The 13,295-nt window shown below is 41.5% G+C and overlaps 1 protein-coding gene across 3 annotated transcripts in view; it reads left to right on the plus strand.

The window, feature by feature from the left end:
• MACROD2 (mono-ADP ribosylhydrolase 2) overlaps nucleotides 1-13,295 on the plus strand; it is an 891,867-nt gene that overhangs the window by 510,205 nt on the left and 368,367 nt on the right. For all 3 annotated transcript variants that reach the window (XM_082481410.1, XM_082481412.1, XM_082481411.1), the window contains exon 6: nucleotides 7,220-7,341. In XM_082481410.1, coding sequence (XP_082337536.1) covers nucleotides 7,220-7,341 — 122 coding nt within the window. The remainder of the gene's footprint in view (nucleotides 1-7,219; nucleotides 7,342-13,295) is intronic.

The following is a 13,295-nucleotide window of genomic DNA, read 5'->3' on the forward strand; positions in this document are numbered from 1 at the left end:
CTATAGCCTTGTCTACTTGTGAAGAGGAATAGCCAGAGAAAGGTGGAGAGCATTACTTGGGTCAAGGGGGTCACTTGGTACGGGTTTCCGGAGCCACTCAATGCGGAGGGCGCTTGGGCGACCTCCTCTGCTGCTACAGCAAAATGAGCTTTGCTGTAGTTTGAGGACACTATCTGCTTGGGGCAACATAATTTTGCCTGTTCTGTTTCCCTAGGAATATTCAAGTCTTTATTTGGGTTGATGATTTGTAGAGGGGAACAAGGATAACATTTGAGCATTTCCGCTGCAACTGCTTTAAATCCAGATTAAGAAAGAAAACCGAAATAGCGAGTCGTGGATGTCATAATTTCATGTTAAGCCCATGTCGTGTTCATTTCATGTTCGTTTGTATCACATCACACTCTGAATATCCCAAATGGAGCTGTTGCCTTTTAGCTTTACGTGTAGGCAATTGTTCCCCTCGAAGTTGTGGGGCCGTCTGTCTAGTCGCTGCTTTGACATCTGTCATGGTACTACTAAATTGCTTTGTAAAACCTATTACTTTGGGGTATAGTATAGTGTCTCTTAATTGCACCACTTGCTTCTCCTGCCTGAACAGAGCCTACTTTTGTTTCCGCCGTTAATGGTGAGGCCCTGATGGCGGAGCGATGCTGGGAGTTCGTTGATGGGAGGGGGAACCGCTCTGGGATTACGCGGGCATTCTTGGGCCTTGTAGTTTATGATGAGCGCGAGTGCCAAAAAGGCTTGGGTTTTCATTTGTGTGACTTGATTCTCCGGCCGGCTGTTGAGGCAGCGGTACAACCACTGCGAACAAGCTCTCTGTGTTTTTTAGCTTCCCACAGATGCCGAGCAATCGCTCTCTGCTAAATGCCGGCTATTGAGCGCAGACTTCTGCGGCTCCCCGAAGGATCTCTCGGGCTCAGCAAATCCTTTGCCTCTCCCTTTGGGAATATTGTTTTCTGACTGTCTCTGCTGCCTCGTACTTAAAATATACACCTAACCCACAAAGAGGGATGCCGGTTAATCATTTACAATAAATATATTCTTTACCTTTTCTTGGGTAGACAGTGCTGTTTAGGTGAAAAATGGCTTAAATACTTTACACAAATGACTTCTAGATATCATAGCTTTTGTGGCTAACGAAACATTTTTTGGTTCACCCAAATCAATTATTTAATCACTGAAGGCAGCCATAGAAGGTACAAACTTCAGATAGAGCAGTACTTATTGCTCAAGCCTAAAAAACTGAGGCTGTTTCCTTAACTGCTGATAACTGCAATATATATATTGTATAAAGCAAAGAAACACTTCTGAAATGAGCTGTGTCATATGTAGTCAAGTTCAGCATTGCGTGATCTGTAAAAGATGTTGCCTTGGGTTTAAAATATTCAACTTGGCTAATCTAGTTTTGGAGACACACATTAGTAAATAACTTAGGCTGTGGTCTTGGGGGATTCGTTGCAGTTGAACTTAAATTAACAGTTGTTTGTTACACACTGAAAATGCACATTTTATGTGCAAGTGCATATAACCAGAAATAGAAAATGAACAAGCTGAGCAAATTTGGATACCAAGGCATTAGGTACGTGCATTCCTTAAGAACAGGGATATTCAGTGCGTACAAGTATCCAGAGGGAATTGCATTTCCCATCAACTGAACCTCAGCTATCCCTTCTCAGTACCAATATGATGGGTGTTTATTGTGTAAATCAACTGATAAGATTTACAAATGGAGCCCTAAATGCTCTGACTTTTTGTCAGGGTGGGTTATTTTTTCTTAATATAAATTCAGTGGCACATACAGTGTGGTAGCTTCCTTCTTAAAATTCATACGGTTACTGCTGTGATTGACAGGCTACAGCTTCATTATGCAGTTCACTAGATGGACCGATTATGGCTATGAATGCGTGAATAGGATGAAGGAAAGAAATGTGTAATTGATTCTAGCCGTGGTCGGCTGGTTCATTAACGGTGCGAATGTGTCCGTAAGGGAAGAAATAAGAGAAACTTATTTGTAGTTCTTCAGTTGTTTGGAGAAATTCGTTATGCTAATATTTTTGGCATCCAGTGTCACTTTTCCAAAGAACAAGGGAAGAGTAAATTGCCTCAAAAGTAAGTTACATCAGTCCTCCAGGTTGGTTTTTGAGGCACAGTCACTTCTCTTCATCCTTTTGCAACTGGAAGTTGCGTTTTGTCTTTGCCCACGCTGCTCTGCCCTTTCTCCATAGCAGCGTAGGTAAAAACTTGCGTGACAACCAGCGGGTTAAGATGTATGGATTGACTTCTTCGATAAAAAATGACCAGAGCAGAAAAGCCTCATTGGCCTTTTTGCACGTAGAGTTTGTGTGCTACAGTAGACGTAGTTTCATTTTTGACTGGCCTATATGGGAGTTTGAGGGGAGAGTCGCTGTGCTTTTGAAGTGTTGATTAAATGTGCAAATTATATTTACTTTCACTGGTGGCTAAGTCGTTACAGGGATGTTACAAATGCTCAAGCGCCTGTTATACCTCCAGATTAGGGTTTGGTTTACACAAGGTTCAGTTGTCTGCTTTCATTATAGTGCTTGAGGGGGGAAAAAGAAGAATACTGAATGAAAACGTGCAGAGGTACGATACAGAGGGTGCGAACGTGCACGTCGGGGTGTGATTGTCACAGGCCTTGCTTTGGCCACTAGAATTTTGAACAAAATACTTGGCGGTCAAATGACCAAAAAGAGAGCGGTGGATCCCGTAAGCTCTCCTTGGATTGACCACGTGTTGCAAGGCAAATCTGGCAAAGCCAGCGTAACAAAGTGTTGTCAGCCTTAAACGAGCTCCGAACACGGTTGTACAGCATAGATCTGCTGCTGCTTTCTCTTGACCGCCCCTACTGTTTCTCTGCAAGCCTTTTATATAAGAAAAAATATCTCCTTCCTTTATAAATATCGCTTTTAAAACTAAGCAGCTTCATTAGCATTTAAAGCAGTTTGATCCATTGCTGTGGCCTGATCCCAGATGAGAATATACCTTCCTCTGGGGCTCTCTGCCTCTGTGTACTATTAAAACTGTAAGCAAACATCTCTGCTCTGTGTACACAGAGAAAGTGATTTACGGACACATGGATTGCAGCTCTCTTTTTAATGAAGTTTCTTATCAATGTGCTTGGCTGGAAGACTGACCATAGTAAATCAGAAGCTTCAAAGCAGGGCTGGCAGCTTCATTTGGCATGAAAATTAAAGTACTGCAAATGGCGAGTGTGGCATCCTCCGAGAGCTGACTGTTCCCAGTTTTACTCCGTTTACCTGGTTTTGAAGAATGAAAAAAAACACATTAAGGAGACACTTGAGGGAAATGTTTGCATCCCTTGCTCCTGTTTGACCTCATTAAGAACTGCTCAGACAGCAAAGGGCTGTAGGAGCTCCAAGAAGGAACAAAGCTGTTTGGTAGCAGGGATCTCTAGCAGGCTTTTCCAGCCAAATTAAATCCTGCTGGAGTTTCTCTGCATTTCCCCCAGTTTAAAAACTTCTCGGTGGTGAGACCGCTTCTGTTTCGTGCTGTTGTGCCTCTGCGTGCGCAGTGTACCTTCAGCCCGTTGTTGTGCTGGTCCCCGTGGCCGGCGCTCCCATCTGCGTCGCCTTCTGCAATTGGTTTGCCTTCTCCTGCGGTGAAACTCATCCCCACACTTGTCCTGCGATGGTCCTTTACGCTTGAAGCCCAACCTGGAAGTCGCTTTTGCTTCAGAAAGGCTGTGAGCCTGTTTAGGGTGGATGCTCGTCTGGCAGTGGGTAGATTGGTGTGGACAGTGGTCAAGCAGGGCTTGCGTGTCCACGTTTGTCCTCTCCAGCGGTGCCAGAGGTTTGCGTTTGGGGCTGGCTGCTGTGGCGGCTGGCCAGAGCAGCAGGGCAGCAGTTCTGCCCCTTCGTTTTCTTGTAGACAAATGCCTCCAGACTTCCCCTTCCAGCATGCCCACCCTCCTCCATCCTCGGGCTCGATGGCACACGTTTCTCCAGCTCTGTGCAGCTGAGGGAGGGGGGAACGTATGAGCCGTAAGGAAACTTTATTGTGACAGACAAGCTGGAAAATTGACACAGTCTTCATAGATATATTAAAAATAAATGGCTCTGCTTCAGCCTGTGAAGTCTGATCCTCATATATTAACTGCATGGGCTGGAAGGGGAGAGCTGTTTTATTTTCTGGTTTGTGTGCTTTATGCCTGCATAATCTCAAAGGGGTTTACCTGCCTGCAGACCTTACCGCATTGGGGAATAGATTGAGCAGAACAATATATAGTTAGGCAATGTATGGATACACTGACTTTTTTTTTTTTATTGACGGTGTACAACAATAAAATTACTGCTTCCCTGTTCGTCTGCTGACCATGAAACAGACTGGCATGTTATTAATGCTGCTCTGCTAGTAAAGTCTGACTCGCATGTGTTTCAGAATAATAATGTGCCAAGCAAAAGCAATTTTTGCTAACAAACTCTGTAAACAATTAGAATAGTTTTGATATTTTATAAACCAATTCGTAGCCATCTTCAGCATCCTGTCTTAAGCACCTCCTATTCCGGGCTTGTAAAAATTAAAACATAAAAGCTAATAACTGCATTAAAGGTTACCTATTTACATGAAATGTCTGGTGAGTGATGGAGGGTTGCTAATGAGGCACCATGGAAATGCTAAATCAGGGCGTTCTGAAAAAAAGATGACAAGGAAAACGCTTACCGTTCATTGAGCTGAGAATTTTTAAAATTAGTGTTTAATAATGGAAGACTGAAGGAATGGACTTAAACATTTAATGAGTGAAATGCGTCTAGAAATTATACCAAGGGGAGTTCTATGCAGAAAGACCCAAGCAAGAATTTGGTACTTGGGCTGTCCCCTAAAACTCCTGCTTGTCGTTAAATAATAAATTAATAGTTTAAGCCATTACGCTTCAGCTTTTAAGCAGCTGCACCTTGAAATGCAAGTTGACTCGGCCGCAGCAGAACGAGGGAAATCTTTTATGATTCTTTCCTTTCTTCATCTCTTACAGTTTCTTTTTAAGTTGGTTTTATAGTTGTTGCTGTATTTGCTTGTTGGCTGCTGGATGTTGTGAATCTGAAATGCATCACGGTACTTCTGATCTTAGTGTCTATAAATGTAGAATGACCTTGATTGAGATCAGATTTACTGGTGTATTCCTTCCCCCTTGCTCAGTAATTGCAGCTCATCTGTTTCAAAAACAAAAACACGGGGGGGAAGAGTTAAGAGAAGCTTTTTCATTCTCTGAAGTTGCCAACAGCCAAGTGCCAACACTCGTAAACAGAAACTTTCCTTGGAAAGCTTCAACCTGAAGGAAGCTGCTGCAGTCATGGTCTGAAATGGTCTTTCCTGATGGAAGTACTCGCACAGCCTTATCTCCACAAGCAGAAGCAAATTTTAAACTAGCTGTGCTCTTTCTTCTAGGTCTTAATAGCTCTCAGTTCATTATAGTAGCTAAAGCGCGCCTGAAAAGCAAACCGCAACTATTTTCTGAACTCTGGGTGAAGCTGTTCTGCTTGTTTCAATCGCCTCCTATCATCCTGCTCATCAGTGGATAAAGACTCCACACTGACGTGATGGTTCAGTTCCCTGAAATGCTGTGGGGAGGGTTCGCTGGAGTCACCGTCTGGCAGCTGTGACATTCAACAGAAATTATCCAATCTGTCCATCTTGTTCCCGCAACTGGGGGCAAAATTACTGTGATCAAAATGGAGAGAGAAGAGGAGTTAACTTTTTTTTTTTTTTTATTTACTTCTCAGTAGGATGGTTTTCTGTAGAAGTTGGGAAGTTTTAGCTCTTGTGGGTTTCAGTTTCCCATCGCAGCCAACTCCTCTGTGTTTTCTGGGCGCTGGGATTCTCTGACGTGCTTTTATTTCCTGAATATCGATACTTTCTGGCTAACCTAAAGAAAAAGTTTTGGAAATGTTCAAAACATGCCTCAGAGCAGAATCTACCTTTTTAGTAGAGACCAGGAATTGACAGATGATGCTGGGGGGGGGGGAAAGACAGCATACATTTTAACGTTTGACCATTTTCACTTGTGCTTTGGTATAGGTTGGAGGGAAATAATCAAAGACAGCTTGGACAAAGAATAATGGTGTGAATTCTGTAGGATTTGTGAATCAATTAAAATATTCTGGAGTGTAACAACAGCAGATGTTGCTTAGAAACCTGTCCCATATGGGAGAGAAACACAACCTAACCAATGGGACCAGCAGTACCAGAATTGAAAGCGTTGGCCTAATCCTTTTTTGTGGCAACGTTGCAAAAAAAGAAAATAGTGCCACTCTTTATTGCTGCTGCTGTATATTGTAGTGGGTGATAAGAAAGGAAAAAAAATGTACCTGCCAGCATGACTCATTCTTTTGTCATCACATGTGCTATAGAAGAATGGCATTTGAAAAGTAAATGTGTCTTCCTACCAGTTAAGGGGGGGATGAAAAACAAAAACCACGACACCTTTTAGTTTGTAGATTTTTTTTTTCTAGTTTTGTTTTACTCCAGGCTTTTTACTTCATGTTTTTTCTTGTAGCACTTTAGAGACTCTAAAGCATCTGATTTTGATGAGTCCAGAGGGTGTCATACCTAAGATCCTCCCTGACTGTACTTTCTCTTTTGTTCATTCAGTTTTTTCAGAGTATTGTGTTTCATTGCATGGTGTCTCCATCTGGTCTGATGGGAGAGGAAAGCACATTCTTTGGATAACTAACACATTCATAGGTCACAACTTTTCTCCTCTTAAAACGGCTGCTGAGAAAAGGCTTAAAATACTGGACAAAAAAGATGACCTGTGTATTGCCATCAAAGTTCTGATGTGGTGTGCAGTGAACTTTCCCTGTGAGAGGACCTTCAAGGGGTGAGAACAACTGGGGGTTTCAAACAGTTGTACAATATTTAGAGTTGTACAGCCCTAAAGATTTAAGGTATCTATGAAAACGTTTCGTCTATCCAGAACGGGGATTGCAGTAAACATAACAAACGCTTAATGCATCCTCCTCATTTTTTTCATCAGTCCAAATACCTCAAACTTTAGCCTTTACTGTTTTTCATTTTTATTGAATTATCAAAATTGCATCTTATTACGTGGTTTCCAGTTATAAACATTTTCTTATATTATTATTCCTACATTGGTGTCTAGGTACAATACCAGAAAGGATTGGCTTGAGATGAATAAGTAAACTACCTTAAGATCTTTATTTTTTTTTTTGTCTTGCAGATGTGATCCATACAGTTGGGCCGATCGCGAGAGGCCATCTCACCGATACTCATAAAGAAAACTTGGCAAATTGCTATAAATCCTCTCTGAAGCTGGCCAAAGAAAACAACATCAGATCAATTGTAAGTACTCCATGAGAACACATTATTTTTTCTCATTTGGATCTCTGTTTTCTTGCTGTAGAACAACTATAGATTTAATAGTAGGCTTCCAGAAGGACTTCTTGCTATATGTGATATGAAAAAGCAAGAAATTAGATAGCGTTTGGCCAAAATAGTTGCTTGAAGAAAGGGATATGCTTATTTTAGGAGTTAGGGAAACTTGGCCTTAGTAATAGGGGTACAAACAACTGCCTCCTTAAGAAAGGGAGAGAGCTGTTCCAGTGGCTCATATTAAACTGTATTACTTATTAAAAAGCCTTAAGAAGCCACTGGTCAGGATGACAACGGCATGCAGTACTGCCTCCTAAATAGCTGAGAAGTGATTGATTTGTTACTTATTTTGTCCATTAATGTTTCTTCCCAAAAATAAAGGTATTGGTCGAGTGGCACTGTTTAAAGCACTCCCTCACCAGAATCCATCGTAAAATAGCCTGTTATGTGATATTCCATTAAATAATAGTTTCTTTGATTGCTTGAAATACATGTTACAGGTTTGTACCTCAAAAGGCCAGACTTTCAAAGTCCACAGAGAAAAGGAGCTGTTCTTCCTCTAGCTCTGGAGTTTTGATTCTGTAGCTCAAGCTGTTGCAGTTGAAGTCTTTATATATCCATAGATTACTTCTATAATCTATATGTTTAACCTATATGTTTAACCCAGAAGGAAGTTATCACCTGGGCCTGACTTCCCACCTTCTGGGTCGTTTTGGCTGGTTGTGTGATAGCATGTATATTTGGCAACTTAGAACACACGCGCTTAATAGAATAAATGTTAGTTGGACCAGCAATGTTGTATCGGGGTGAAATATTCAGTAAGGGCAAGCTATTAACATGGAAAAGTCACAAATGGAAAATAAAGCTTTTTGAGGAGAGGGGCAAGGACAGGCGGAGGGCTTAGAGCCTGAGTTAAATGTGCCCTTCAGAGCGAAACCTGATGATTATTGCTTATTTCTTCCTTTTTGGTGTAAACTGCTCTCTTCACAGTCTTTCCTCTAATTAAATTCTACATCTCAAAATGGTGTCAAGTGAGCCCTCTCTTTGCCATTATCCAGCCATGAAACAGAGGTGGTACCCAATTTAATTGTTAATTGTTTTTTTTTTTTTTTTTTTCTTTTAATGCTAGACATGTAAGCTAGAACTGAAAGCAACCTTCGGGTGGGGGCACTTGTTTTGAACTCCTCTCTGGGATTGTTTAAACATCATAGAAAGATGTTTCTCTGTCCTGCTGCGATTCTCGTTGGAGGCAGCAAGATTTCTGCTGTTGCTCCTACATTCTTCCTTATTCCTGCCTTTAGGCTCTAGGGAATTACATGCTGCTTCTTGGGCATTGGGGTTAGTGATAATCAAGTTGCTGACATGAGGGGGATAGGAAGGGGGGAAAAAAAACCTAAATAGTGAAGCGGTGTAAAAAAGAGTATTGAAATAACAAAGAAACTGCAGTGGGTATTCATCAATGTTGGTAATGCTTGCATCCGTAGGGATCCTGGAATTTTAGGACAGTCTAGGTGGTAGCTTGGTATTTAACATGGAATGATAATAAGAGTGGTCATACTCATGGGTTTCATGAAAACTAGCCGGATATTTTAGTAAGAAAAGATGACTGAGGAGAAATCATCCATGGATTTATTTCCTTGCTGGTTAAGAGCTGTTGACTGTGCACCTGTTTGAGATAAAAAATACTCAATGCCCAGACTTGCAGAACACAGCTGCACAAGCTGAACAGGAGCCAAGAGCCATTCATTCATACCAGCATTAAGAAGCTTAGCAAGCAATATGGATTTTAAAGTCCACATGACAGATCATGGACTGTTCTGAAAAGCCCTAAGTCCAGTGATTTCAGTGATGCTTTGGGAAGCGAAGGCTACTTGAGTGTCTACCCTAACGAACAAATCAAGCCTGGAGCAATGTACAATGTATAATTCATTCAATTAAGGAGCAGTAGATTACTGTGAGTCTGAAGAAAAGAATACAAAGTGCAAATGGATTTCACGAGATCCAGTACAGCAGACATAGAGGGAAAGGAAAGAAAGTGAATAAAAATACCTCCAGACTCCTGAGGCTTACAGAGGCCATGTAGAGGGAACAGAAGTACTCAAATCGACTCGAATAGGCAACATCCAAGTGTGGACTGGATTATGGCAACAGATGTATTTGCAATAGGGAGAAAATAAACAAAAACTGGGGGGGGGAGGAGGTTACCTGTATAAAACGAGGAAGAAAAAAAATCATCTGTGCTGATTGACAGCATATTTTGGTGGCTTCTTTAACAAGAAGGTGAAATAAGCATGGGAAAGAGGAAAATGAGGAATTTTAAAATAGGTACCGAGTAAAAGCAGTATACTTATGACATACAAATAAATAGGTATTGATGAGAAGTTGTAGTATACTGAAAGAATTAACTAAATGAGAAAGCGTCGGAGCACCCGCAGTAGTAGCAAGTGAGAAAGAAGGAAGAAGGCACGAAAGCATTGTAACAACGTGAATGTGTTACTTATCTTCAAAACAGAAAGGACAGTCAGTCTAGGAATTAATGCAAAAAGAAGGGGGGGGGGGAAACATGTTTTGAACGTGAATTGTGTCATAGGAATTAGAATTGCTGGTGGCATTATGAATGAAGAGTAATGATGAATGGCAATGTATCAAGTTGGACAGAAGTGTGTAGGGTGACTCAGGGTGCACCGCTAAACGCAGTTTAATTTAACATCTTTATTAATGATTTTTGAAGAGTACATAAACAGCTCATTAATTACACTTACAAATGATGCTACATTAGGCAGTGTTGCAAACACTAGAAAAGGACAGAGATATATGATGACAATTGATTAGAGACTGCGAATATAACCTCATCCACCATCCGCTACAGCACCAGAAGGGAGTTTTTTGCCTCCGCTTAAGTGGAAGATAGGTCAGAACCAGAGCTGACAGCTACAGTGCAACTCAGTATGGGAAAAGACGAAGTAGCATATGGTGGGGAAAAATAACCCAGTTTGCAAGTAGTCAAAGGGAGAAGCGTGCTGGAAAACCAGCGTAATGAAGAAATGGTCTTGAATAATAAGCCTCAAATCAGATATACTTACAGCAGTCACTTGTTTTGTTTCAGTATTGCCTATTGTTGAGCTGCCTATAGAGGAATGATGTAGAGGTTGTAGTTTCTGTTCCAAATGGACTGAGGAGAACAGGAATAAGATTTGGAATAGATCAAAACTCACTCACCCGCCTGTGTATCTGGATGCTTTACATGCTGAGGAAGGGGAGCAATGATCTCGAAATACCGTGCAAATTGTGAGATGCAGCTTTATGGAGGCGGGAGAGAAGAATCTTGTTGTGCGTATGACAAAATGGCAATTAAATGGTGTAGCTGATATTAGTTTGGGTTGTGTTTGTGTCTAAGGTGTTCAGGCATGGATCAGGGCAACTCTGTGCTAACGCTCGGGGGAGCACTGAAATCTCATCTGAAAATGCTCTAATCTCAGTACTTAAAAAACAAAAACAAACAAAAAAAACCCCAAAACAAACAAACAAAAAAAACCACCGCAAAAGTGATGGGTATAACCAGAAGTGAGATGAGGGAATATAATGAAATGCCATTCGGGCTGGTTGCCGAGGTTCATAATTCACCGGCAGCCCAGCCATGGGCGAGGATTTACATAACTGTTAAGGCAGAAAGAAGAGCCTCGGGAACAAATCTGATCATCCGCAGGATTGTTCAGAGAAATCAAACGGCCCCTGACATTTGGCTCCCGTGCCCGTTTGCTCAAACCTTTTATGTTCTATATGAAGTTTCGAATGCTATATCAGCTATTGTTGTACAGGAGTTGGTCTCTCTTAGGTCATGTAATCCATCTACCTTTTGGGTTACCAAAGTAAAGTTTCTGTTTGTACTTGTTATCTGCCATTCCCAAAAACATGCATCGCTTTTTCCTTCGCACTTGTTTATGTAGCTGTGCCCACTGTGGGACGCTTGAGCTGCTCTCTGACTATTTGTGTGGCCATCAGTGCAGGGTGAACCTTTGTGTTGGATGAGTATCATTTACATGATTCTCTTGTCTGGTTAAGAGGCTACTTGAGACACTGTTTCTGTTTATCTCCACTTAAGTTGGTACAGATCAATGGGAGAAAAAATATTTAAGGTAATACAAGGAGTTTATTTTAGGAGTAAATAGTTGGTACTTAAGCAAATTAAGTTTCTTAAATGTTCAGAGTAATTTCCTAATGATGTAAAGAATTGTCTTTTGATGTTGGTCTCTTTAACACGCTCATAGCGATTGCTATCCTACATCAATTAAATATCTGCTGCCTGAAACAAAGGGGAATACATTATAGGCGCCAAATCTTTACTGAAAGAAGAAATTGTAAAACTATCCCAAAGTATTCCAGTAGATGCTTCTGCTGTTTTCCTTTATTGGTTTTCTAAACAAGTCTTACAGGACAATTAATTGTTAGGTTATCAGGCAGACTAAAGGTATTGTAATCACTGTTTTCAGGAATTAAATTGGTCCCCTGTTTACATGTAGTTTGAAGTTATTTACTCCGTGTGCTCTGACTTTTTTGGAGGACCTCCTGTCCTGCTTTACTTTGTATACACCACTTTGAAGCTATCCGATACCCTGGAACTCTTCTGAACATCAAGCACTTCCCTGCCACGTCCTTTGGTTGTGGTTGAAAAAAATTTTGACGAATTGATGTCTGTCAAAGCTGGGATCGCGGTTAAACGGGCACTTTCTGAACTGCACAGAAAATAATAATAAATAAAAGATGCTGTGTGTTGCTGTGGCTGGGATCCAAGTCAAAAAGGCTGTAGTGTGTTTGCAGAGGGGGAAGCTGGTGCTGATGCTTCACCCAGAAGGCAAGGCAGGCTTCCTCTGCGATGGTTAACAAAGTGGACAAGTTTTATTTGGGACTATAGCTCTGCTGTTGTTTGGCATCCCAGTCTTCACGATCGCTTCATGTTGGCAGGGGGTGAATTAACAAGGAGCGTTTCTTCAGACTGCGCTCTGTGACCTCCACCTCTAGGGAGAATTATGGCTAATGTGGGGGGGCTGGAGGAAATCCTCAAAGAATGGGGCTTTGTGAATTGCAGAAGGAGGCCTGCTTACCACCGACAAATATAATTAACAGGGTTGAATACAAAATATAGACATTTTTCTATCAGATCCCTAGAGTCAGGTAGGGAAGAGTTCATGCTCTTCTAGAGCTTTACTCGATTAGTTTGCTGTTGCATAAAAACCATGCACCAAAAATATCAGTCTGTCTTTCTGCCTGGATGTCTGTGCTGTGGATGCAAAAGCTAGTTCTGCTCCAGGGAAAACCTCTTAGCTGGACTTGCCTTCTCAACACAACTACCCCGCTCCTTCTGTCTAACGGCTACGAAGGCAAAAGGCCGTCTAGAAATAGCGCAGATGTAAGAGCACCTATTCGAGGGCTGACTTGCTCATCTTCAGGTCGAGTGGAAAAGCCATCATTTGGCGGTGGGATGGCTGGTGACCTGTAACGATGGGATAGTTCTGGGAGAGTAGGTTGGCTCTTGACTCTGGATAAAGTGGGTCCCTCCTGTGCGTGCCGCTCATGCTGCGCTCTGGTTAGGGTTATTAGAGAATTCTGCTAAATAAGGTCGGGACATGCTTTTTGAAATCCACGTCGTTCCTCCATTTCTGGGGTTTAAGTCAGTGTACGCGATGCATATTACTAGCTGTGCATACACGGTACTTTTAAATTGAAGTACTATTTAAGAGTTTGTTAGATAAATATTCCTTTCATGTAAATATTAAGTTAATCTACAGGGATTTTCAACTTATGCTTTTTGCAGGTGTTTTTCAAAGACAAGGGTCACTTAATTTTATTTGTCGTATTGGCAAAGTTAATACTAATGTAATTCACTTGTACAGAAACCCAGCCTATTAATTATTCAGGGCAGCATA

Source organism: Vanellus vanellus, assembly GCF_965231255.1.
Source record: "Vanellus vanellus genome assembly, chromosome: 3".
Taxonomy (NCBI): Eukaryota; Metazoa; Chordata; class Aves; order Charadriiformes; family Charadriidae; genus Vanellus; species Vanellus vanellus.